The 26104-nt window shown below is 40.8% G+C and overlaps 2 protein-coding genes and 1 non-coding gene across 4 annotated transcripts; 1 reads left to right on the top strand and 2 right to left on the bottom strand.

Moving 5' to 3' along the window:
* Nucleotides 1-1492: 1492 nt before the first annotated feature.
* Nucleotides 1493-3651, top strand: LOC18029742 (transcription factor bHLH77). Of its 2 annotated transcripts, none has more exons than XM_006414726.2 (8): nt 1493-1621; nt 1932-2264; nt 2377-2517; nt 2595-2729; nt 2811-2882; nt 2978-3133; nt 3220-3298; nt 3396-3651. In XM_006414726.2, the coding sequence occupies exons 2-8, from the start codon at nt 1941-1943 to the stop codon at nt 3437-3439; spliced, it is 951 nt and encodes a 316-aa protein (XP_006414789.1). In that variant the 5' UTR covers nt 1493-1621; nt 1932-1940; the 3' UTR covers nt 3440-3651. The 2 variants fall into 2 exon arrangements, with proteins under 2 accessions (XP_006414789.1, XP_006414788.1); XM_006414725.2 differs by having other exon boundaries at nt 2969-3133; nt 3396-3649.
* LOC18029741 (kinesin-like protein KIN-12A) lies at nt 3565-9998 on the bottom strand. Its single transcript, XM_006414724.2, has 16 exons — nt 9621-9998; nt 9143-9277; nt 8971-9054; nt 8733-8858; nt 8588-8647; nt 8447-8500; nt 8273-8365; nt 7797-7892; nt 7520-7665; nt 6955-7104; nt 6739-6868; nt 5425-6663; nt 5216-5314; nt 4971-5123; nt 4100-4891; nt 3565-4002 (listed from the first exon to the last, which is right to left on the bottom strand). The coding sequence occupies exons 1-16, from the start codon at nt 9912-9914 to the stop codon at nt 3730-3732; spliced, it is 3924 nt and encodes a 1307-aa protein (XP_006414787.1). The 5' UTR covers nt 9915-9998; the 3' UTR covers nt 3565-3729.
* An 8800-nt stretch (nt 9999-18798) lies between these two features.
* Nucleotides 18799-18905, bottom strand: LOC112082477. Its single transcript, XR_002897152.1, has one exon. It is a non-coding gene; the product is annotated as a small nucleolar RNA R71 (small nucleolar RNA).
* Between the last annotated feature and the right edge of the window lie 7199 nt (nt 18906-26104).

Below are 26104 nucleotides of genomic sequence, written 5' to 3'. Positions count from 1 at the left end.
AGGTTGGATGTGCCCGATTTGCTTGAACATGCAAATTCCTTACAACAGTAATTACAACTGCATTGGTCGTAATTCTTCTTGTGTCTGGTATAGTGCTCCTGAACTTTGGACCTTGTCTTCTTCCTTTTACAAGCAGAACCACTTGCACCTTCATTTTCTTTCCTCTTTCCTTTATTTCCGGTATTAGTTATTTCAACATCATCGTCTGTTTCAAGTGCATCATCTTCTTCATCCATTGGATCCTTATGTTCGCAAGAAGCCATCTGCAAAACGACGAGCATATATCAATGAGTTAAGAGAAATAGAGATTGAAGTAGATGAACTTTCTAATCTATCAAGGAAAACGAAAACTGAAATTACATATCAGATTATACAAAAGTAGATGAATTGAATCACTAACACTGATGAAAAGATAGAAGAGATGAAAGAATTGAGAAATCGACAGATGTATTTGAACTAAACCAAATGTAGATGAACCTCTGATAAAATTCACGACGAGGCTGATGACGGTGATGGCAAAACGGGCTCGGAACAGATGTTAGTGTATTTGGAGAACTTGTAAAAGAGAAGAAGGTTGAGATTTGAGATTGTGGGGGATTCGGGATTTCTATCGACAACTCTAAATCAGCGAAATATAACCTAAAGTTTTTAAGTATATATTATATAAGTTTTATACCATATATGTATTAAGTATGTATATATACAACCATAGATTATATAATATGAAGAATTCGATATTCGGGTAATCCGAATAACCGATGGATTTTCAGTTTTTACCTGGAACTGAGCCGATATCCACGGTTCTGAAAAAAATTATCATCGGATAAAATGACCTGATCTGAATCATAATCCGAACCGATTATTTTGGATCGGTTTCGATTTGGTTTTTTATCGATATTTATAAAAATATCCAAACTTATGTTGAACCATAACCCACACTTTAACACTATGGTGTGTTCCTACCAAAGCTAACTTGATCAGCTGATAGAGTTTATAAAAGAAAAACCTCCTCTCCTCTGTTCTTGCATAACCTAGCAAATTAATGTAGTGTCTTTTTCATAGGTTAGATACAAAATCTCTAAGTATTTGGAAATCAAAATTTGCATTTTAATACTAGAAGAAATCATCATATTCAAGATCTAACCTTCCACACAGTCAACTCTCAATTATTGACTTTTGAGCGTAGAGAGTGGAGACAAACAGTTAGACAAACCAAACACCATTTTGCCATGTTTCATTGAGGTCTTAACTTCTAAATTACTATTAGTATAATCGTTTGGTAGAAAATAATACATAATTTAAATACAATTAACAGTTTTTTAATCTCTCTCCAATCATTTCAAAGGGATCTGTGAGCTGCCCACCAACTTTCACTACCAACGATTCTTTTGAAAAACTGTAAAATTTAGTTTTTTTCTCTTTTGTCAGTTTCTCGAATTAATCATCTTTCCTCATTCATCGCTAAATGTCACTGTCTCCTCTCTGATTGATCCCGTGATTGCTCATAATCAGTTCTTGAGCCTCTATCTTTTTCTGGGTCTGCTCCTCTCATTCTCTCATCAAATTTTCTTAATCCCATTTCCGGATTATCTTCAGTAACTGTGCGAATTGCAGAAAAAAGGTAAAACCTTTTCTTTTTCTTTCTGATAATTTCTACATTTGCTCGTTTGATCTTAAACTCGTTTCAAATTTTGGGAAAAGAGTAATTCATCAGAAGAAGAATCATCTAGAAATTTGGTCTCTTATGTCTCTTTTACTTGTCGATTTAGCTGTTTCCATAAAAACTCTCTCTTTCTCTCTAGAAATTTGGTCTCTTATGTCTCTTTTACTTGTCGATTTAGCTGTTTCCATAAAAACTCTCTCTTTCTCTTTCTCTTAGTTTCGAGTTGTAGAAAGTTTTCTCATTTTTGTCTGCAACTGTTATCTTTTAGATTTTGACTATGGATAAGGAAACAGAAGAAACCCTAAACTGCTTATTACCATTAGGAAGATTTTGCGACACGCAAGAGATAACACCATTGTCACTCTCCCACTTCTCTGAGGATTTCCCAATTCGATTCCCGTATCCAGCACAATTCGGATCCAATCAGGTCCTGGGTTCGCAGCCAACAACACAGGAGAGCAACAAGAGCTCGTTACTGGATCCAGATTCGGTTTCTGATCAAGATAAGACCAGACACAACTCCAGGAAGAGAAAATCGATTCCCACTGGAAATGAAAAGGAGTCTCCAGCTTCCTCGTCTCTCACAGCTTCCAATTCCAAGGTTTTTCCAAACTTAACTCTTGGACATTATTTGTAAATGTGCTTTTAGGTATGTTCTTGATATCTAGATTTCGTAAATTCTGATGTTTTGAGTGTTTCTGAGTTGTGTTCAGATTTCAGAAGAGAAAGCTTGCAAGAGAAGCAAGCAAAATGAGACTGAAAAGAGCGAAAACAAAGAGGAGCCGCGCAAAGATTATATACATGTAAGAGCAAGAAGAGGTCAAGCAACCGATAGCCACAGTATCGCTGAAAGGGTACTGAAACCGTAGAAACTCATTATCTTCTTTTGAATTGTAATGTTTTTGATGTGTAGTATTGGATTTTGGAATAGGCAAGAAGAGAAAAGATTAGCGAGAGAATGAAGTTGCTTCAAGATTTGGTTCCTGGTTGCAACCGGATTACTGGGAAAGCTGTCATGCTTGATGAAATTATAAATTATGTGCAGTCGTTGCAGACACAAGTCGAGGTATAATCCAATCCCCATTATATTGTTCTTAATCCATGGAGCTGTGTGTTTCTTATTTTCTGAAACTCTTTACTTCTTCAGTTCTTATCTATGAAGTTGGCAACTATAAATCCAATAACGGAGTTCAATGCTAATGCTCTATTATCCGCAGAGGTACTTTTGCTTTAACAAAAATGTTTATAGCAAAACACTGGCTCTGCTTCTTGTTGAGAATGTTCTGTATCTGAGATTATGCTTAGATGTTGCAGCTTGGAGAGTCATTAACGCAGGCGATATCATGCTCAGAGGCAAGACTTCCTTCAGAGTATTTATCTCTTGGCAAGAACATTCCAAGATTCTTTGAGACTCAAACTCAGTTCCTAAACTCGTCTAGTGCTTCAAATGGTGGATTTGTTCACGCTGAGGTAGTTTAAATAATGAAGATACTTTTTGGTCATAGTGTAAAAATTCTCACTGTTCTTCCTCTGACTGTTTGTTGTGTTCTTTTTAGGCACCGGTTTTCTGGGAAAACGATCTGCAGAGTATTGTTCAGATGGGTTTCAGAGATATTCAGCAAGAGAACACCAACTGTAAGTAAACACAAAGAAAGTTTTTACATTTGAATTCTTGTTTTTGAGATGTCTAATAATATCTCTGTTACGTTTGTCATTTGGTTGTATGTGTCAGGTTTTGAACCAACGATTCATATGAAACTTGAGCCAGAGAGATGATCAAAGAAATGATGATTACTGACCATCTTTTGGATTTAATATCTGTTTGTCTGTAAAAATTCATCGTCTGTAAAAAGAGTGGTAGAACAAGAACTTTGTTGTATTGTTATTACAAAAGAGGCAGATTAAGTTGTGTAAACTGATGGATCAGATCATACTAGATTTGAGATAAAGATTAGAATGAGTTTGTGTGAAGCAAGTGCAACCTTTTTTTTGGACTTTTACATCATCACAGAATCAGACACCCATTTTTATACACATTACACAAAAATAGTAGTGGCAAGTTAGAATTAAATGTTGCACCGGTCGTAACCCGAGAACCAAGAAGGTTCACCAAGCTTTGAAAACTCGGCTTCTTTCTCGTAAAGCGGCTCAAACTCATCTCTCCATTGCTGCTCATTTGCATCAGCCGATGGTTCCACGGCTTGATCACATTTGGTAGAACATTCTTTGTGCATATGAGATTGGTTAAGTGTGTTGATTTCGTTTTCATGCTTCCTCTTGAGCTTGTCAATCTTTCTATATGCTTCTGCAGCTTCGTACTCTGCATCCATCGCTCGTTTCTGTTGACACAATCCAGATATGCAACAGACTCGATCAAGAATTCGGTTTGATATGTTTAAGAGAAATGTAATAATCAGAAGTTAAGAGAAACGTTACCTGCGCAACTGACAAGCCTTCTTCAGCTTCTTTAAGCCGAACAAGTAACTCTCCAGCTGCTTGTACGGCTTCAGCTGTGTCTCTTAGCTGTGTCTGGAGACTTTTGTTCTCATCTCTCAAGTATTGTCTCTCCTTCTCTCTCTCTACCTTCAAGGCCGAGATTTCTGATGCAAGTGAGTTTATGAATCTGGACTCTGCTCCTCTGACTCCGGCTTTCGCAGCTGCTTTTTTAACGTCGTCGATTCCTTCTTGAATCCTTCTATGTCTCGCAAGCAATTGCATATGCTTCTCTTCCAGGTCTGCGTATTGTTCGAGCATCCTCGCGTGCCCTTGCATGGCCATCTGCATCGCTTCTTTCAACTCTTCCGCACATCTTTTCTCGATATCAAGTTCATGTTTCTGCTTATTCATCACCACTTTACTGGCTTCAAGCTCGGTTCTCAATTCCTCGGCGAGAGAAATCCATTGGGTCTCTGCCTCAGTCCAACGAAGTCTTTCCTGTTCTAATGTCTTCTCAAGACTCTTGTTCAGTGATTCAGGAACAATCGTGGTAGCTGGGGGAGCCTGGTATGAAAGCTTAAGCAGGGAACATGTTTTCCTAGCTGATGTAAGAGAAGGGTCAATGTAACATTGTAGCTGCATCTTCAAATCCTGAATCTCTTCCAACAACACTTCCCTTTCTCCCATGTCACCATAAAAGTTCCTGAAACACTCGACCTCTTCTTGCGCTCGTTCCAACTCAATCTTCGTCTGCAGCACTTCAGGGTGATTCTGATACATGTCCTTCAGAAGCTGCAACATGATATGTCAGAGAAAGCTTTCGGAGTCGGGTCAAAAATTACCATCCGGAAAACAAAGAACCCACACTTACCTTATGTTCATGCAGAAGAGAAGCAAATTCTTCATCCAGGAAATCCTCCTTAGATAATACCCCATCCATAAGGCTTTCAAGGCGAATGATTTTGTCCTCCCTTGTTTGTCCTATGATGGCATTGCACTCCCTCTCATGTTTGTATTGTTGTACCTGTTGCACGATTTGGACCAATTTGTGTTCGAGGATACAGTTATAAAGAGCATAGGGAAACTAAAAGAAGAGAAAAGAATCAAGTGTCATACCAGTCGATTAAGCTGGGTTATCTCAGAGGCTTGTTTAGTACAGAACTCTTCAAGAGCCATTTCCCTCCTGATAGATCCTGCTAGAACCCTTTCCACTGCCTGTAAAGTGTAAAAATCGTCCCATCATTTGGAGGCACACAATATATGAATGTGGAAACAAAAAACCTCGAATTTCTACGTCTATTTCAGATGAATGCCACTATTCTTACTTTGGGAACTTGGCTCTTGGATTTTTCTGTCAATTCCGGGTTGTCAACAGGCACTAACTGAAGATTCGGCACGTCACCCATTTGCTGGACATCAAATTTTTCTCTGCATTTGCATTTACTGCACAGAAATTCTTTTGTATTCTCCTCTGATGTTGTATCAGCTTCAGGAAAGGTCTGCACACCTACATCCGCCTTACTTATGAAGGTTGAAGGCTTACTATCTGGAGCTTTGAAGGAAAACCTGAACGTCGATCGTCTTTGAGCTGTACTCTGGCTATACGACTCAAGAAGTTTAATTCCTTTGTGGAGGCTAGCTGCCAAACGCTCGGTCCGTACAGGAAAAACTTTGCTCTTCTGTGTAGACACAGCACTAGAACAGTTATTCATCATCATTTTGGATATAGCCGGAGATGGGTCCGCAGGATCCATAACTAACTTATCTCCCTCAGTATCCTTCTGAGATGCTGTTGACATTTCCGATGTCCTCAAGCTTTTCCTGCTATTTCTAATTGTAGGGGAGACGCTCTGTGTGGGAGATTTTAATACAGGAGCAGTACCAACTGGACCTACACAAAGACTAGGAGATGCAGAATTTACTAAGTGCTCTGGATCATTTACTCCATCAGCTCTCAATGCATTTGCAGAAGCACCGTCTTCCGGGACCAAGTCAGGGCATGATGGCACATCCTCTGTCTCGTTCAGTGGAGAACAAAGAGCATCATTGATTGAAAGAGGCTGCAAATTGGAGTCGTGATCCAAAGTTTGCAAGGGTGTCTTGATCTGATCTGCTGTGATGCCGGTCTCTGTGTCAGTTCTCACATTAACCACTGTTTCTGGTTCATGGTTCTCAGATTGAGAACAAGCATCCTCCATGGCAACATCTGTGTCCTCAGGAGATCGCTTTTCTGTGGATTGGCCATCAGATGATTTAGGATGCGATTTGTTGTATGTTCCCTCCTCACGGGTTTGTAGGGATGTACGTATACTCTCTACTCTGTTCATATCCTTGGAAGCTGAAGATGATTGCAGACCCACTTGAACACAAAGCCTTTCAACAGCAGCCTCATCAATTTCCATCTCAATATCTCCGTCATCATCTTCATGAGGTAAGGTTCTTGGATGACCCAGACCAAAGCTTCTTAATATACTCAAACTTCTACGTGCATTCCACGCAGAGGAATAAGCTACATTTGGATTGCTTGGATTATTTCCATCATCCTTCATCCTTTGTAGTTCATCCTGTTCAATTTATCCATTAAAAGCCATATTCACATTTATATTTATATCTTATAAATTATGTAAGAGAATGCGTACCTTCAGCTGCCGTATTACTCCACGCAAGAAATTTACATCATCTTGCATCACTTCATTGACGACAGCCTTATTCCGTATTGCCTTTGCACGCTGAGCAAATCTTAAGGTGCTGAAGGTTTCGCTCTTGGAACTGCAATTTTCGGTACCTACTTTATATTGCAGAAGATGGTGGATAGAATAATTTGTTGAAGTGGATATAGGGGGGTCATGTGTTACCTCAATGACGGAGAAATTGCACAAACCATCGCCAACTTTGCATTTCCACCAAGAGACTCTTGCAGTAAAAATGTTAACTTGGAATCCCTATAAGGTATATGCCTTGGCTTCCCTGTTTGAGAAATCTCTGCGAGTATGTTTATCAAGTTCCTGCACGTAACAATTTGTATGGTAAACATGTAGTTGTTATTTTACTAATATCAAATGAAGAGCACTGCTTAAAGGACAAAAGAACCTCAGAAGCTACGCTATTACCATCAGTTTTCAGGTATTATTTTCATTATCTCAAAGTTTCAGTTCTGTATCATCAAAAACTAGATTTCTAGTGCCTCCTGCAGTATCAGAAACTAGAAGACAGCAGAACAGCAAAAGCTACGCTACTACCATCAGTTTTCATATTATGTTCCATTATCCCAAAGTGTCAGCACTTCAGCATAAGAAACTAGAATTCTAGCGCATTCTGCAGTATCAAAAATAGAAAACTTCCATACTAAATGAGATGCAAAATTAACAACAACAAGGGTATATATAGACACACAGATATGGAGAGTACTCTGAATCATACCCAAGCTGAGAGAGCGATCGATTAATATTCCCAGCTTCTTTCAGACGTTCTCCTGCTGCACCAGTTAATTTTTGTCGTTCAGAACCAGCCAGATCAACAAGGTTTATTCTGCTTGTCTTAAAGCTGCTTAACCCATCTGGAACGTTCTGTTGGAAGTACATTCAAAGAATGAGACGAATCTATAAAACAAAAAAAACTACTAGCATCTCAGCTTCACAGCTTACTCTTAAAAAGCCACTAGTAATATGAAAAATTTTACTGTAGAAGAATAGCCTACCTTGCATCGGGATTCAACAACACAAGTAAATACACAATGTGACCTTGAACTCTCTGCATTCACACTCGTTGCACCAGTCCTTCTATTTCCCAAACCCTACACCAGTTTCATACACAATTCTAACTATCAAAAATACTTTTCTCAGACCATAAACTATCTTGGCCATTCAATATATTTGTCAAATAAAGAATAGTAACTTCTATATTTCTAAAAGGTATACTTTTTTGTCATATTCGATTTACACAGCATCACAACATAAACGTCAGCGTTCTATATGATTTGTGGCCATTTCCTCTTTCTAACAAAACAAGGTTTCACATTGCTTTACTAAAATTGAAGAGAAGTACAAAGATATGACACCTGGAAACTGGTATCCTTGTGTACTTTTAATGCAGCTTTTTGTTATCAAGTACTTCAAAAATATTGCAAATCAAACAGAAATAAGTGTCAGAGAGAAACCAAAAAGTATAACAAACCTTAATCAGAAGCTGTGACACATCTGTCAAGTTATTCACGTATTCCTCAGTCAGATTTTCAACATAAACACCTGACTTAACATCTTCTCTAATCTGGTGAGACATAAATGAAAAACTATGAACCCCATTTTTTTTAAGAATATAAGTCAAGTTGAATTTGAAAGTTCCTTTTACCATCAGATTTTTCTGGCTCGGATCCAGTAAATCTGTTATTTGCTCGTTGTAAATCTGCAACAGAACAAAAGGAAATGACATTATGTATGGACGAACTTTCAAACACCGTCCAAATTTAAGGTATGCATCCTCTCACTGAACCTCGAGTAATGAACAGCGGCACTGGTAATTGAGTTGCCTCTCAGCATGCTTGACTTGTTCCTGCATACCAAAAAGAATCTACTTCTGAATATGCTAATCTTTGTACAAGTTCAAAACCGCGAATTGAACAAAAACCATGCGTCACCTCTTTGATTCGGGCAAACAGGCGTTCAAAGACGCGTGGGGTCAAACCTCTTTGATCACCACTGAGGTGCTCTTTCAACAATCCATTTGCAGGACCCCACATGGTATACGTTTTCCCGCTCCCAGTCTGATGGGAATAGTTTCATGATCAGTCAAATTTAAAAGTTGCAGTCACAATTACAGTCTGAGAAAGAAATGGAACTCTGCCTCAAAGGAAGACTTTGGGAAACGAAAACTACCTGTCCATAGGCAAATACAGAACTGTTAAACCCAGATAGACAATTTTCAACAAGAGTCGCTCCCACAAGCTGAAACATTTGCTCCTGAAAACAACAGAAGAAAGAATTAGAGATTCAAAAATCATCATACGATGACAATGGCAACAAGAAAAAATGTAAACAGATATCTTGCCTGTGTTGACTCTGGATCAGCAATTGAGTCGAATGTGAAAGTTTGCCCACTAATTGTAAGGGAATCTTTTGCTATCTTTTGTACAACCATATCGCTTTCCTCACCTTTGTTTGGAGGCTTCACTCTAACTATAACCTGAAGATTGACTCAATTTGATCACCTTATGCAACTCCAATAACAAATTTGAGATATTCAACAGCAAATAATTCACACTTGGCTAAATACTAAAACAAGTTGTGTCCCATTTATCAGAAAACCAGTACTTAAAGAAGTCACCTTCACCAAGTTTCGCTATCAGAAACCGAACTAATTAGGGATTTGGCTCGACATTCCCTAATTTCTAAGAACATTCTTCAACTGGATCGAATTGATAGATAGATGTCCCTCGACATGACCTAATTTGAGATTTGGCTCGACATTGCCTAGTTTCTAAGAAGAAAGGAAGAAGAAAAAAGTTCAAATGATCCGGTGAAATTACCTTGACACCAGAGTCAGAAACTCCAGTAACGACGTTTTCCGCCGCAGCCTCCGCAGAGAGCTTCCGTTTGAGAGGATTAGACGACGGCGGCGGACGCGGAGGCAACGGACTCTTCATCTTCGTCGCCGGCCTATGGTCGAGGGTAAACGAGTTGTGCTCAGGAGGCGGAGCGTTTTCTTTGGCGGATCTAGTTTTGCGTGGGGGTTTCGATTTCGACAAACTAGGGCTCGGCGAGTGCGGCGGCTCTCCGCCGTCGCGCAAGATAGCGTTTCTTGGCAACATGAAGTGCTTCATTTCGCCGTGAAATCAACAATTAGATTCCTCCAGAGTAAGAAAAATAGGGGAGAAAAAGCGAATCTGCTTCTGCAAGAGCGTCAGTGAAACCCTAGTGTTCGGGCAAAGAGCGAGGACGAAGGGTGAGTAGAGAGAGAGAAGAGAGAGCCGTTAAAAGAGAGAGAATTTGAATTCTTCAGATCTTGCGATTATTGTCACCATATGTATATTTTATCTCGTTTAATTAATGAATTTTTATGATCGTAACTTGCAAAATGAATCCAACGGAGGGAAATACGAAATTCAGATCCGGGAATAAATATTGATCTTCATTACCTTTTCTTTCTCGACAAAAGATTTCAATAGACGCTAGTGATTTGGCCGGTTCTCGACAAATTTGTGCGGGTTCCAGTGATTTTATGTTCTTATTTTAACTCTTACAAAAAAAAATGAAGGACATGTGACTGAAACTCAAAGTCGTATGTGTTCTTAAAACCAAAATGTATTAATTTATAATTAGCTTCATATATAAATAAAAATCAAAGCCAAAATGATATCAATACGGAAAAGTAAGTACGATTTTTTGTAAAATAACAAAAACCAAACGACTAAAAATTAAATTTTAGCAAAAACTAAAGAGAAATATTCACGGTTTTCTTTAATGGCACAACATTCTTGTTTGTAATAACTCACAATGAGATACAGTATTTGTTAACTTTACAAAAAAACAAACAAAATAATGTATCTCAAATTTACTATTTTTTTATTTCTCAATTTCTTTTTTGTTTTCATGTAAATCAGTTAAGTTTTCGAGTCAATTTTGATTTAGATTTTTTTAATGATTCTAATATCTTGAATAATCAAATTTAAAATTATACTTTGTTCAAATATTCATATGTAAATCAAAATCTGCACTAGACAAAAAAGTGAACAAAAGTTCAATTTCTGTTTGATTGCAAGTTTCTTCAACCAAAAGTCTCATAACTAACTAAAAGCAAATAGGACAACCACAATTATACAATTGATATTTTGGTTTAACAATTACAATTAACAGATGTAATTTTTATCATCTGATATATGTGAGATGCATTAGTATATGAATACGATAGATCTACGGCTACAAAGTATAACAACATAGAACTAAGTTTCAATTACATATATTGATGTGCTCCTCTGTTTTCAAGTGTTTAATCTTTTTATGTAAATCTTTGTTTTCAATTAATATTCTGTTTTAAAACTATGTTTGTTTTGATGTATGTGAGCTGCATTAGTATATAAATAAGATAAATCTATGGTTATATCTAGAATATTAAGTTTCTCTTACTTCTATCAATTTTAAATTTGGCTTATATATATATATTTTGCTAAATGGTAAATGACTGTCAAAAATTTGTTGTTTTAAGATCGTAAATTTAGAAATAGTTGTTGACTGTTTTTAGGATTTGACTTCTAAGTTTTTAATTTGTAAACAAAAACAACCGTTATTATATTCTGGTGAGAAGCCTTTCAAATATAAACTTTTTTTTTGTTTTTTGTTTTATTTGTTAGACACTATAAGATCAAATATGTAAGGGTGTCAAACGGGTTATAGAACTGCGGGTTCGGTCCATCTAGATCTGTCATGGAACGTACCTGGTTAAAATTTTTTAACCTATTAATTAGCGGATTTTGCGGTTTAGCCTGTCGTAGTTAACGGGTTTAGTGGGTTAGACCAGTACGGATTCCTGGGTTAGCGGGTTTAGTCCGCGGTTTTAATTTTTAATGGTTTGGAAGCTTTAATAAATTGGTACCGGTCTATTTAATCAATCAAAGCCAATTTAAACCCTCTCTCTGTAGTAGAGTGTTCGAGTTTTAAACATATTTGACCTAACAACAGTGTTCGACGTAGATTGTAAACAGAGAAAGTTAGTTGTTTCAGAGCAAAGTAAAAGAGCCGATCCAAGCTGAAAGCCTGAGGCAGAGTTGATTCAATGGATAATTTTGTAAGAGTTGTTGTCTCTATAATTTTGGTCTCAGCTTTTACAAATTAACGTGTTATACTTGAACATCGTTGTCGTTGTTATCGTGATGAACACTGCAAATCCTGATAATCAGTTTTAACCTTTTTATTTGAATTATTGTGTTGTTATTGATAGGATTCACATGATTTTTCGAATCTACTGACAGTAGATTTCGAAACTCAAAGATTTATGGCTGCTGCAAATGCTAAACATGAACAGAGGTTGATTGAGGATGATGATCGAATGTCACCGGAACAGAGAAAAGGAGTGCTCGCAGGCAGCAGTGATGAAAATGCAGAAAACGTTCATCAGAACAGAAAGTTTGATGGACCGAATAGTTCATCAAAATCAAATCCTTACAAAAAAGATTTATGACTAGATAGAAAAAAATATTAAATTCTTACAAAAAAGATTTATGGAGGATAGAAAAGTGAAGCGGGACATATCAACAGATACTGAAAAAATTAAGGATATATAAACCCATTTCCTGAAATTGGATATCTACAATTACGTTTGGGCTTTGTAGCCCGTTATACCCTTATATTAAAGCTGTATCGCTGGAGAGAGAGATGGTGGCACATTAAATGACCCTATCTGTAATCATGAACAATAAGAATATTTACAGCTTTGACGAAATCCTTATCCAATCTTATGCCGACTGCGCAAGTAATATAGACCGTTCAAATACAAGCTTAGAGATTAGGAAATTATCAATACAGAATATTTTTTACCAGGGTTAAAGGGGAACTGAAGTTACAGAGAAGTTTTACTCCCCTATTTAATGGTGGTACATCAGTTGGCGTAACAACTGGGAAAAAAAAAATCAGAGGAAAAAAAATACCGTCAACTTGTTTGAAAGCATTTACTGTGTTTGGTGGTTTGAATTCGGTGATTGTTAACTTCAACAGCTGCGTAGAAGACAACGACAGTTAATACCGATAACATATATATATATATATATATATGAGTTTTTAAACCTCGTTGTTTTGTTGTGGTCATTATGTTCAAAGAAAGTTAACTAACTTAGCTGATATTTATGACATCAAAAATCGCAGGATTGCCAATGGAGGTTAGAGTTAACCGTGGGTTCTGGGTCAAGGATTCGGAGGGGAGATGGGATCATATACTCGATGTTCACGTCTTCAACTACTCTATCTCGGTGAAGGAGAAAGACGATTTCACAAAGATAGAGAAGTCAGTCAAATCTGAGCTTCTTCATCCGGGTGACGAGGTTGAGTTAACATACCAATGGCCGCACTAGATGCTGGGACCACAATGGAGGAAGGCACAACCAATAAACATGGTTAACGATGATGAAGTTGAACTATTTCTAGCCATCAGAGCAGACATAGACGAAGTGTTCTTGCATTCTAGAATAATACCAGTAGGAACAGAGAGAAACGTAAACTCCGACTCGGTGGCAGCGTTAGGACGGCAAAAACCTGAGAGAGGAAACACTTAAAGAGCGAGCAACGAAAAGTCAAACCGAGTTACTGATTTGAATAGGTGGCCGTTACATGTGTTCCAAACCGCCGAAATAGGTTGGTAAATTATTTTTGAATAGAAGATGTATAATAATATTGACAATGTTAATATAAAGTTATTTGTATTTTCAGGTAACCTGGATATCGAAAAACAACCAAACCAAGTACTTCCACTAAACAACGACCAACTTGTGGGGACTGAAGGCCAAAAAGAAGTGGGTCCTTCTGTCACATTTCCGGCGACTGAAGGTGAGAGTGAGGGAGTTTATGAAGAAATAGATTGAATGGCATTTATAAAAATGAAGAGCAAGCGCATAGCAAATCTTGATAACTGTGTGCGGGTAGTCCATTTAACAATGTTTGTATGACGTTATTTGTGTTTTCAGGTACACTAGGTAGCGGAAAACAGACAACTCCACCACTTCTGCTGAACGACGAACAACACATGGTAATTGTAGGCGCCGGAGCGGCAGGTCCTTTTGTCACATTTCTGACGAGTCCAGGTGAGAGTGAGGGAGTTTACGAAGCAGTAGTTGACAAACATGTATACAAATGATAAGCAAGCGAGTAGCTAATATTGATAACTGTTTTCAGGTAGTCCAGTTAACGATACATCTGGAAGTGCTGCGCCATCACCAAAATCTGTGTTAGGTAATATTCACATCCAGTGATTATGTAGGTAGAACGACAACTTGGTTAACTAAAGGTTATGATATTTGTAACAGGGATAACATCCACTGGAGAAGGGGTTGGGACAAGTACGAGGTGTGATCAAGTGTCAACGGACTTGGCACACCTCTGGTGATATTTCCGTTCAGGCGCGGATACGCTCACACAGACAACAACAAACGACCCAAGACCAACAAATATTCCGACGCAGTCAACTTTGATGCTACGTGATATAGGAGCAAGGGAGAGAAGGGGTGGTGATGCTGTACCTGCCAAAACTCACCATAGAAGAGCACATAATGTTGAAAAGAGTCTACAGTTGACCTTAGCTGGAGCGTTTGTCGGGGAAACTTAGATCAGAGTGAAGCCGCCTTGTTTGCAGGATTCTCATCGACCTCATCAAATAACAGTTACATGTCAACTTTGTCTGATGGGAGCTCTGATTTTGTTGTTCTGACCAACACTGCTATCTCATTGATTGGTACAGCAGAACAATCACACAAACTTAAAATAGAATAATCACATGAATAACTCATTGTTTTGTTACTAGTACAAGTGAAAATATGGACCCACAAGTAACCGTGGAAGATGCAAACTTACCGGGGGTTTTAACAACCCGCTGCAAGGAGTCCCGGTTTACAGAGCAGGAGAAGGGGTGCGAGACAAAGGGAAATCAATCGCAAGTGAGAGTAGATGTCCTACGCGGGCAAACATGTCGAATAGCCGACTGGTGATCCGACTCGATGGTAACCCCGTGACTGCTCAAGAACCAAGGATGACGCCTACAATACACGCATGCGATGCACCTGACGATCCAATAGGGAAAGGTAAATGGATCGGATAGTTTATTGATAATATGTTAAGTTTTGATAACAAATAGTGATATAGTTGTTAAGTTATCGTGATAACCATAGTGATAATACGTTAAGTTATCATGATAACTTTAGTGATAAAGTTGTAGTGCTAACTGGATGTGTATATAGCAGATGAGTTGGAGCGCGCGCTCCATGATGTCGACTACAAAGGGGATGAAATCTTTATCGGCCAAATTTTCAAAAACAAAGAGGATTGTCAAAGGAATTGGCTATCCAAGAAATTAACCATAAATTCCACTTTCGATATGCACGATCATGCTCCAATGTTATCATTATTGTATGTGTTGGAGATACTTGTTCATGATGTGTTTACGCTACCTGTATGGAAGAATGTAGCCGGCACGAAATTTGTAGCGTAATACAAGATCATACGTGCAGCGTGGATGCGAGAGGAAACTTCCATCAACAAGCTTCGACAGCGGTAATTGGAGTGGAAGGAAGGGGGCCACGGGCGTTTGAGCTATGCCAACTATGCAGGCAGGAAATTAGCCTCCACATCAGCTATTGGAAGGCCTGGAGAGCTAGGGAGATAGCAACGGACAAAGCATTGGGTTCAGCCATGGGAAGCTACGCTTTAGTTCTGGTTTATTTCAAATTGCTGCAACAAGCAAACCCAAACTCTGTTACCGGGATAAAGACGGAGGTAGACAGTACGGTGTGAAACGTTTTAAGTATCTTTTTTTTTCGTTACAAAATGCTTGTGCCAGAGGCTACCAATACATGCGAAAAGTTGTTGTCAATGACGGTACACATCTCCGTAATCGCTATGGAGGATGTCTAGTCGCAGCGAGTGCACAGGATGGAAATTTCCAAATTTTTCCATTGGGATTTGCAGTGGTGAATAGCGAAAATGACGAGGCGTGGGAGTGGTTTTTTGAGAAGCTTCGTCAGATTGTGCCTGATGAACCTGATTTGGTCTTTGTCTCAGACCGACACTCGTCCAATTCCTCTGCTATCCGCAAGGTATCATACATGTACATAGTTATCTAATTTAGCTAAAATAACATTGTTATCTAATGTATCTACAATATTGTTGTTATCCGATAGTTCTGTTAACAATTGCAAATGTGGGGTGCTAACATTTGATTTTTGCCATTACATTTAGTTTAATCCGATGTCTTTACACGCCGCCTACATTGTGCATTTAGAGCGAATTGTGGTGACATATTTCAAATCTGACACACTCAGTTACATGACGTCCCAAGCAGCAAGAGCTTATCGACTGAGTGAGTTTGACAGGTTGTTTGGCGAAATTAGAGCGATCGATGAAGCGTGCTCTGATTACCTTGAAATCGTGGGATTCGAACATTGGACACGGTCTCATTTCGTGGGGGATCACTACAACGTTATGACAAGCAATATCTCGGAATCCCTAAACAATGTCCTCACAATGGCCCGTGCTTTTCCCATCATATCCATCCTCGAAACAATTCGAACACTTGTGTCGTGGTTTGCACTCAGACGTAACGCAGCGAACGCCGACACGAATGTGATAAATCCCAAGGTTAAGGAAATGGTGATAAAAAAATTCAACAAATCCTCAGGATATTTCGTTATGAAGATTGGTGATGGTATTTACGAGATATGTGATGCGACGGATGTAGCATTCACTGTTCACCTGTGGGAATAGTCGTGTACCTGCAGGGGATTTCAGCTGCTAGTCATTCCATGCGAACATGCACTCGCAGCTTCTATTCGAGAAGGAGTGTGAGTTGATACACTAGTTGGCGTCCATTACACTGTAGAGTACCATAAGAAGGCGTACGAAGGGCTAATAATGCCTGTTCCAGATATGGACACTTTAGAATGTGTAGCGGAGGAAGATGGGGCTGTTAAATTGGGACCTCCTAAAGTACGCAGACCTCCAGGATGCCCAAAAAAAATCCATATTTTTTCGAAAGGGGAGTTCAAGGTAATCAGATTAACCATGACAAACGATGATATTAGTGTGATGCAGGTTTTAATATAGAGATAACAACTCCCATGCGCTCTCTTGTAGCGTATAAACAGGCGTCAGTTGATGAGTGGAGATTTTGACTCATTCTAACTTGTGTTTACTAATTGTTTTAGGAGTTTTTGGAGTCTTTTCAGGAAGTTTCAGGTGACTTAGAGTCCTTATCAAAGGATTGGAGTGTTTAGGAGGAATTGGAGCAAAAAGAGATGAATTTGAGCAATAAGGAGCTATTTCACACATTTTTGGAGAAATCATCCCCGGAGCACCTGCTCCCGGTTTGGACCCTTCGTGGAGCACCTGCTCCAGACGGGAGAAAAATAAGGAAAACATCTTTACCTAATCTCAAGCCGCGTGAAAAGAATAAAAGGAGTCCAAGCCGCCTATCTTTACGTGGACGCTTTCTTTTTACAATTTCCTAGACCATAGAGTTTTTACTTGTAAGCTTTTGGGAGAAGAAATCTGCTACACTTTGAGAAGAATTCTGAACCCTATTATCTCTTCTGCGATTTTAATTCATGAATTCCTTTCCATCTGTTTCTGTGTTTCTTTTCTCCATGTCTGAGTAGATCTCTTAGCTAGATTAAAGCGTTCAAAGGATTTCATGAGTTAGAGGATTAGATGCAAATAGGGCTTGATATCTATTGTCTTCACCATTGTTAGACTTAATGCTTAGGTTGAATTGATCACTCAATCTGCGATTTTAGGTTAATCTGTTCATCAAAAGTGTAATAGGTTGCTAGAGTAAACATTGGTGAGCGATTTGTCCTTAGCCAACGACAGTTGAAGTTAAGGCAAATCGTGAACAGATCAAACCTGCTAGCTAATGCTTGTCTGCAATTTTCTAGATTCAAACGACAGTTTAGGATTTAGGGTTTTAGACAAAGTTATCGAGATCACGACAGTGGATCGATAAGCTTTTCTGTTTGAGTTCGAGACTTGCGTTACACTTGTGCCCTGAATAGTCATCTGGTTCTTATCTCTGAAATTCCTGCGAATTGCTTTGGTCTAGTGCTTGTTTTAATTTGAATTTAAATCGTCGTTTGTCATTCTGTTTACTTTTTAGTTTTCGAAACAAACCATCGTTCGTCTTACGTCTTAGCTTTAATTCAATCCTCACAAATTCATAAAGTAACACTGGTCCTCTGGATTCCGAATCCTTTATATTACAACTACATCACTGTTCTATTGCAGTAGAAACTAGGAGTATATCTAGTGAGAACCAAATTTTGGCGCCGTTGCGACGGGGACCAATTCGTTACCTTTGATTTTTGGTTTGAAATTCAGACTAAGGCTTTACTAATTTTTCTCTTTTGTTCTCTTGTTTGCGTGTGTTTCAGGTGTATATCAAACATATCCACAAGGAGCAACTGCACCGATCTTGTTTCTTTGTCGAACACCGATCTAGCAAGAGTCGAGCGAGAAAACAGACGTCAAAGGCCTATTCAAGCCAACATGGGCGATCAAGGCAACAATGGCAACATGGCTGTCGAGGTTCAACAGCTTCGACAACAATTGGAGCAGCTGCAAAAGGCGCAGCAAGACAGGGAGCAGCCACAACCTGCTATTGGAGACAAGGACAGTCCGCACGCCTACTATCACAACAGGGCTGCGATTGCTCCTCCAACCATTCAGAGGCAAGACTTTGAGATCAAACCTCAGCTGATCTCATTGGTGAAGCAGCACCTCTTTCATGGGCTTCCTGCTGAGATTCCGATGGACCACATCGAGAATTTTGAGGAGATTTGCAGCACGACTGGATCAAATGGGATACCAGCCGATTTCTTGAAGTGCAAGCTTTTTCCATTCTCACTTGCGGACAAAGCTTTGCGCTGGCTGAAGTCATTACCACCTGGGTCATTGACTACATGGGAAGAGTGCAGATCAGCATTTTTGGACCATTTCTACACTAAGGCAAAAACTGCAACTCTGAAGAACAAGATCTCGTCGTTTAAACAGCAACCTGGTGAAGCTTTCTGCGAAGCTTGGGAGAGGTACAAGGAGTACCGAAGAGAGTGCCCTCACCATGGGTTCTTTGATGAGCAGATTCTGTCAACCTTTTATGATGGTGTCAACTGGGATTACAGGAATGCTTTGAATGCAGCTAGCAATGGCGATTTCATGACTAAGTCCAAAGAAGCTGCTTATGAGTTGATTGAGAACTTAGCTGCAAGCTCCAGCAACAAATCCCAAGAGTATGACAGGTCTAGCAAAGCAGTTCATAGTGTGGAGTTGAGCAAAATCGATGAGCTTACAGCAAAGGTGAATCTGCTGTTGAGAGAGAACCAGAGATCTGTGCATTTTGCTGATGAGGTTGGTGATGCACCTCTTGCTCAAGAGTTTGTAGATGCAGAGAATAATGATCAGATGGAGGTAAATTTCGTGAATGGACAAGGATATGTGCAGAATCGCAGTTTCAACAACTTCAGAAGCCACCCAAATTTATCCTACAGAAGCAACAATGTTGAGAACCCTCAGGATCAGGTCTATCCGCAGCAAGGAGTGCAGAATCAGTCAGGATTTCAGAAGAACTTCTCCAGCAACTTCCAAGGAAAGCAGTTCATCACCAATCAGAATCGATTTCAAGGTGGAAATCAGCAGAAGTTGCCTTTCACAAGTCTACAGCCTTCTTCGAGTTCCTCAAATAACTCGCAGGATGAGCTGAAAAACTTGATGCAACAGCTGCTGGTTAATCAGCAAAAGTCTTCCATGGAGATTAATGCCAAAGTGGACACCATGTACAATGATTTGAATGGCAAGTATGAGGCTGTGTGGACTCATGTGAAGAAGCTGGATGTTCAGGTAGCTCAGACTGCAGAAGCTGTGAAGAGATCACCTGGAACTCTCCCTGGAAAAGGTGAAAATCCCAGGAATGAGTTTGTGAATGCTATTGAGCTTAAAAGTGGGAAGACTCTACATGCTGCACCAACAAGCTCTGTCTCAGAAAAGAGGAAGAAAAAGGACGTGGAGCACCTGCTCCAAGAAGAGGAACCAGCTCATGACGTAAAAAAGACGAAGGAGCACTCTTCCTCCATCGGAGCACCTGCTCCAAAATCTGGAGCACCTGCTCCAGACGTAGATTTGACGAGGGAGCACCCTGAGCCAACGAGGGAGCACCTGCTCCAGCCACCTGCCCCAGAAAACATTCCTGCAAAAGTTTACACGCCTAAGGTACCTTACCCAGTTCCACCAAAGAAGTCTCGCAAGGACTTAGAGGATGCAAAGTGCAGGGAGATGCTGAAGGATTTGACTGTAAAACTCCCTCTAGCTGATGCTGTTCAGATGATACCAGCCCTTAAAAGATACATGCAGGGGTTAGTGTCTGGGAAAGCTGTTGAGGAAGAGAGTGTCATGATGGTTTCGAAGGAGTGCAGTGTTGTGCTTCAGAACAAAGTGCTGAAGAAGAGAAGTGATCCAGGAAGGTTTGTTCACTCAGTTAGGATTGGGAATGTACTTTTTGCAAGGTCTCTCTGCGATCTAGGTTCAAGTGTGAATCTGATGCCTTACTCTGTAGCCAAGCGATTGGGTTACACCAGATTCAAACCGACAAAAATCTCGCTGGTATTTGCTGATAGATCAACCAAATTCCCTGTTGGTATACTTGAGGATCTGCATGTTCAGATAGGTGATACACTCATTCCAGCAGATTTTGTGGTTCTGGAGCTTGATGAAGAACCCAAGGATCCTTTGATATTGGGTCGATCCTTCTTATGCACAGCTGGTGCAATCATAGATGTGAAAGAAGGAGTGATAGATCTCCAGCTGGGAGATATGGTGGTGCGATTTGAGATGAATAAACTCTTCAAGAAACCAATGCTGGACGGACAGACATTTGTCATAGATGATGGTTCAGGCATTGCTGAAGAGGTTGCTGAAGAGGTTTTGGCCATCGATCCTCTCGAAGTTGCACTCACCAAAGCTGAAGGAGAACATGGGTATTTGAGTGAAGAAACTGATGGGTTTGCAAAAATGCTGAATGCAAGCACGAGGATGCAAAGGCTGGTGGCGTACATGAGCTTAGAAGGCAAGGAGAGCTCACCTGCAGAAAAAGCCGACGGAGCACCTGCTCTGAATCCTGGAGCACCTGCTCCCGACGGCTTGATTGATGGACCTTGGAGCGAATTGAGAGCTCCAAAGCTTGAGCTCAAACCCCTTCCTGTGGGGCTCAGGTACGCGTTTCTAGGACCCAATTCGACATTCCCTGTGATAGTGAACTCTGAATTGAACAATGTAGAGATTGCCTTGCTTCTTTGTGAAATTAGAAAGTATAGGAAAGCTATAGGATATTCACTAGATGACATTCCAGGGATTTCTCCTGATCTTTGCATGCATAGAATACATCTAGAAGATGAATCAATGACTTCTGTAGAACATCAGAGGAGGTTAAACCCGAATCTACAAGATGTTGTAAAGAAAGAGATAATGAAACTTCTAGAAGCTAGTGTGATCTATGCAATTTCAGATAGTAATTGGGTTAGTCCGGTTCATGTAGTTCCTAAGAAAGGTGGCATCACTGTGATAAAAAATGATAGGAATGAATTGATACCAACTAGAACTGTTACTGGGCATCGAATGTGCATAGATTACAAGAAATTGAATGCTGCAACTCGCAAAGATCATTTTCCTTTACCATTTATCGATCAGATGCTTGAACGCTTGGCTAACCATCCTTATTACTGTTTCTTAGATGGTTATTCAGGTTTCTTTCAGATCCCAATCCACCCAGATGACCAGGAGAAGACGACATTCACATGTCCTTATGGCACCTTTGCATATCGCAGAATGCCATTTGGCTTGTGTAATGCTCCAGCAACATTCCAACGCTGCATGATGTCGATTTTCACTGACCTGATTGAAGACATAATGGAAGTTTTCATGGACGATTTTTCTGTCTATGGAAGCTCCTTTTCTGTCTGTTTGTCTAATCTGTGCAGGGTTTTGCAGCGGTGTGAGGAGAAGCATCTGGTGCTTAACTGGGAGAAATGCCATTTCATGGTGAGAGATGGGATCGTGCTGGGACACAGAATCTCAGAGAAAGGGATCGAGGTGGACAGGGCAAAGATCGAGGTGATGATGAGTCTGCAGCCACTAACATCAGTCAAGGGGGTTCGCAGTTTTCTGGGCCATGCAGGTTTTTACAGACGCTTCATCAAAAATTTCTCGAAGATTGCCAGACCCCTGACGCAGCTGCTGTGCAAGGATGTGAAATTCGAGTTTGATGATGCATGTTTGGAGGCATTTCACAGGATAAAAGGAGCTTTGGTCAGCGCTCCTATTGTCCAGCCACCAGATTGGGAACTACCTTTTGAGGTCATGACCGATGCTAGTGATTATGCAGTGGGAGCAGTGCTGGGACAAAGGAAAGAAAAGAGGCTCCACGTCATCTATTATGCTAGCCGAACACTCGACGAGGCTCAGTGCAGATATGCCACAACTGAAAAGGAGCTTCTTGCAGTGGTTTATGCTTTTGAGAAGTTCAGGTCTTACCTTGTTGGGTCGAAAGTTGTTGTTCACACAGACCATGCAGCTCTGAAATACCTGTTGACGAAGAAAGATGCCAAGCCAAGGCTCCTTCGATGGATCCTTTTGCTGCAGGAGTTTGATTTGGAGATTAAAGACAAAAAAGGGATTGATAATGGTGTTGCAGACCACTTGTCGAGGCTGAAGATAGATGATGACATTCCACTAAACGACAGACTTCCTGATGAACAAGTTTACGCCATAGATGTTTCTGGGTTCGACGAGCACCTGCTCCCCACCGGAGCACCTGCTCTGACGAGTTTTTGCAACCAAGTTGACATAGATCGGCATTCTGGTTTCCCATGGTTTGGAGAGATTGCAAATTATCTTGCTGCAGAGCAGGAACCTGCAGGTTTTGTGGGAAACAAAAAGAAGAAGTTTCTGAAGGATGTGAGGCACTACTTTTGGGATGAGCCTTATTTATACAGGCATTGCTCTGATGGAATCTTCAGAAGATGTGTAGCTGACGAGGAGATACCAGGAGTGTTGTTTCATTGCCATGGATCCTCTTATGCAGGTCACTTCGCCACTTTCAAGACTGTGTCGAAAATTCTCCAAGCTGGGTATTGGTGGCCAACGATGTTCCGAGATGCAGCGAGTTTTATCTCCAGGTGTGACACATGTCAGAGACAAGGGAACATCAGCAGGAGGAATGAGATGCCTCAGAATTTCATCTTGGAAGTAGAGATTTTCGATGTGTGGGGTATAGACTTCATGGGACCTTTTCCATCATCTTATGGGAATGAGTATATTCTGGTGGCAGTTGACTATGTGTCAAAGTGGGTGGAAGCTCTGGCTAGTCCCATAAATGACGCAAAGGTGGTTTTAAAGATGTTCAAATCTGTCATTTTTCCCAGGTTTGGTGTGCCGCGAGTGGTGATTAGCGATGGAGGCTCTCACTTCATCAACAAAGTCTTTGAAAACTTGTTGAAGAAGAATGGTGTAAGGCATAAGGTGGCGACCCCATACCATCCTCAGACGAGTGGGCAAGTTGAGGTTTCCAACAGGGAAATCAAGAACATTCTGCAGAAGACTGTGAGCACCACAAGGAAGGATTGGGCAGTGAAGCTTGATGATGCTCTTTGGGCATACAGAACAGCTTACAAAACACCTTTGGGGACTACACCATTCCACTTGGTGTATGGAAAAGCATGTCATCTTCCAGTGGAACTTGAGTACAAAGCTGCTTGGGCAGTGAAGCTGCTGAATTTCGATGCAAGGAGTGCTCAGGAGAGGAGAGTAATGCAGTTGCATGAGCTGGAGGAAATTAGGCACCTGGCATATGAAAACTCGAAGATTTACAAAGAGAGGACAAAAGCTTTCCATGACAGGAGGATCCTCAACAGAAGCTTTGCACCAAACGATCAGGTATTGCTCTTTAACTCTAGATTGAAATTGTTTCCAGGGAAGCTGAGATCGAGATGGTCTGGACCATTCACCATCAAGGAGGTTCGACCATATGGAGCTGTAGTGTTGCTGGACACTAAAGGAGGCGAGTTTGTTGTCAATGGACAGAGGTTGAAACCATACCTTACTGGTCCAAATATCGCAGAAGGTGAATCAGTCACCTTAAGCGATCCTCCTCAAGCCTAAATGGCTTTCCAAGTCAAGCTAATGACTTAAAACAAGCGCTTGGTGGGAGGCAACCCACCGGTAAGAGTCTCTAACTTTGTGTCTTTCAATTCTTAGCTACTAACTTTGTTTTTTAGGTTCTTTCTTTTCGAAAAAAAAAAAAAAAAAAAAGAGATAAAGCAGGTAGAGAGGTTTTCAGCGATGGAGGTGAAAAGAAGAAGAAGGAGGGAGCAACCCACCGGAGCACCTGCTCCATCTGCTAGGTTGGTTGCTCACCACGTAGAATTTGACGAAAGAGCACCACAGCCCCCACCGGAGCACCTGCTCCAAGGGGTGCTCACCACGGACAATGCGACGAACGAGCACCCTGCTCTAGTTTGGAGCACCTGCTCTGCCAGGGTGTTTGGCGCTTCCAGGTAAGTTTTTGGGAAAATTGGAGTTTTAATGGGAACGCAGGGGCTAGTGTGCAAAATTTTACCAAAAGATTTATTTTACACAGAATTTTACCCTACCTGAGTTTCCCTTGGTTTCTTAACTTGAGTTTTGCGACCCATAAACACCTCCTCCTTCCTCCTTTCTTTTTCGCCATACTTGATACTTGAGCTCAAATCCCAGATTTTTCAAAACTTCACCGATTTCAACGTTTTTGAGTCTAAGTTCATCGGTTTTTCGTCCTCTCTCCGTTTCTGCAACCAATTTCGACACCCAGCAAAGGTATGACTCGCAATTCCCTTTTTAATATTTCGGCAAAATTTTTAAAAGGGTGCTTACTTCTATCTGTGTGTTGATTTCGACTTATGCGCATGTTGTTGAGGTACTAGAGCAGCATCAGTTTACATCTATGTGATTATCCGTTCTACATACACACATGCAAAACTCTGCTCGAAAAATTAGGTTGGAGATTTTCTATGGGCTTAATTGTTTTCTTCTTCAATGTTGTTCCAGGAATGCCTCCCAGAACAATGTTCAAGAAGAAGGGAAAGAAGAAGAACGGTGAGGGAAGTAAACCTACCCCATCGACGTATCCATGGCCTCGCGAAGAAAACACACTGATCGAATTGCCTGATGAGTTGATACCCGAACACTCGGACGAGCAGTGGGACCAAACGGACTCGTTCTATTACAACAAGCTGCTCAACATCAAACTGCAACCAACCTTAGTGATGTGCACAGACACACTAAAACGGTTGGGAATCTTCGATGAGGTGAGCATCATCCTGCGCAACACGAAGCTGACGCAACTCGCTTTCGAGGACGACGATCTCTACCCTGATCTGGTCCGCCAATGCCTCGCATCTGCAAAGTTGCGGTACGCAAATCCGACGAAGCCAAAGGCCGATGAAGCGACTTTCACTTTCTTTGCTGAAGGGAAGCGCTACAGCATCGACATGGCAACGTTTTGCACTGCTTACGGGTTTCATGACGAGGATAAAGAGCTGCATTTCCCGAGTAAGTTCGAGGTTGCCAACCAATTTTGGCAAACCATCGCCTCCGGCCACTACAAGTCGAACACGGCAAGCGTATCAGTCATTCGCCACCCAGCTGTTCGCATCTGTGCGAAAATCTTCAACAACATGCTGTTCAACCGTGATTCTGGGAATAAGGTAGCGCTGGATGTTTTGATGTTGCTTTACTTTAGTTGTGGTGATTTGGTTGCAGATTCTTACAGCGTCAGCGTCCCGGTCGAGCACAGTATCAACTTTGGAGTTCAGCTGGCGCAAACCATATGCGCAGTGAGGACCAAACCTTTTGGGAGTTCGCAGGTCATTTACATTGGGAGTCTCCTCACAGCGCTTTTCACTTTTGCTCATATTCCTCTTCGGTATGCTACGAAAGATGTGAGCCGAAGGAAAATGGACACAGCCCATCTACTGACTTCAGGTTTTCTATGCGATGAGAACACCTACAGCTACAAAGGTGCTTACGGAGTTGCACAGCGCACGCCTCTCCCAAATCCTGCCATGACTGCACTAAACACTGCAGCTAACCTGCGTTTCCTGATGGAGGTGCCACTTTTAGCTGATGCAGCACACGACGGAGCACCCGCTCCGAATTCTGGAGCACCTGCTTCGAGTTCCGGAGCACCTGCTCGCGCCAGTTCTTCACGCTATCCACATTCACCGCAGGGAGATGAGGAGCT

This window comes from Eutrema salsugineum, unplaced genomic scaffold (genome assembly GCF_000478725.1).
Source record: "Eutrema salsugineum unplaced genomic scaffold, Eutsalg1_0 scaffold_1, whole genome shotgun sequence".
Classification (NCBI taxonomy): domain Eukaryota; kingdom Viridiplantae; phylum Streptophyta; class Magnoliopsida; order Brassicales; family Brassicaceae; genus Eutrema; species Eutrema salsugineum.
The sequence above is the reverse complement of the archived record's forward strand: the minus strand, read 5'-3'. Positions and strand labels throughout refer to the sequence as shown.

Excerpts from the sequence above, each read along its gene's own strand:
- LOC18029742 (XM_006414725.2), top strand. The coding sequence starts at position 1,941 with ATGGATAAGGAAACAGAAGAAACCCTAAACTGCTTATTACCATTAGGA. Across the intron at positions 2,265-2,376 it reads TCACAGCTTCCAATTCCAAG|ATTTCAGAAGAGAAAGCTTG; the intron begins GTTTTTCCAAAC and ends AGTTGTGTTCAG. Across the intron at positions 3,299-3,395 it reads TCAGCAAGAGAACACCAACT|GTTTTGAACCAACGATTCAT; the intron begins GTAAGTAAACAC and ends TGTATGTGTCAG.
- LOC18029741 (XM_006414724.2), bottom strand. The coding sequence starts at position 9,914 with ATGAAGCACTTCATGTTGCCAAGAAACGCTATCTTGCGCGACGGCGGA. Across the intron at positions 8,648-8,732 it reads TGTTTGCCCGAATCAAAGAG|GAACAAGTCAAGCATGCTGA; the intron begins GTGACGCATGGT and ends TTTGGTATGCAG. Across the intron at positions 7,893-8,272 it reads TGTCACAGCTTCTGATTAAG|GGTTTGGGAAATAGAAGGAC; the intron begins GTTTGTTATACT and ends AAACTGGTGTAG.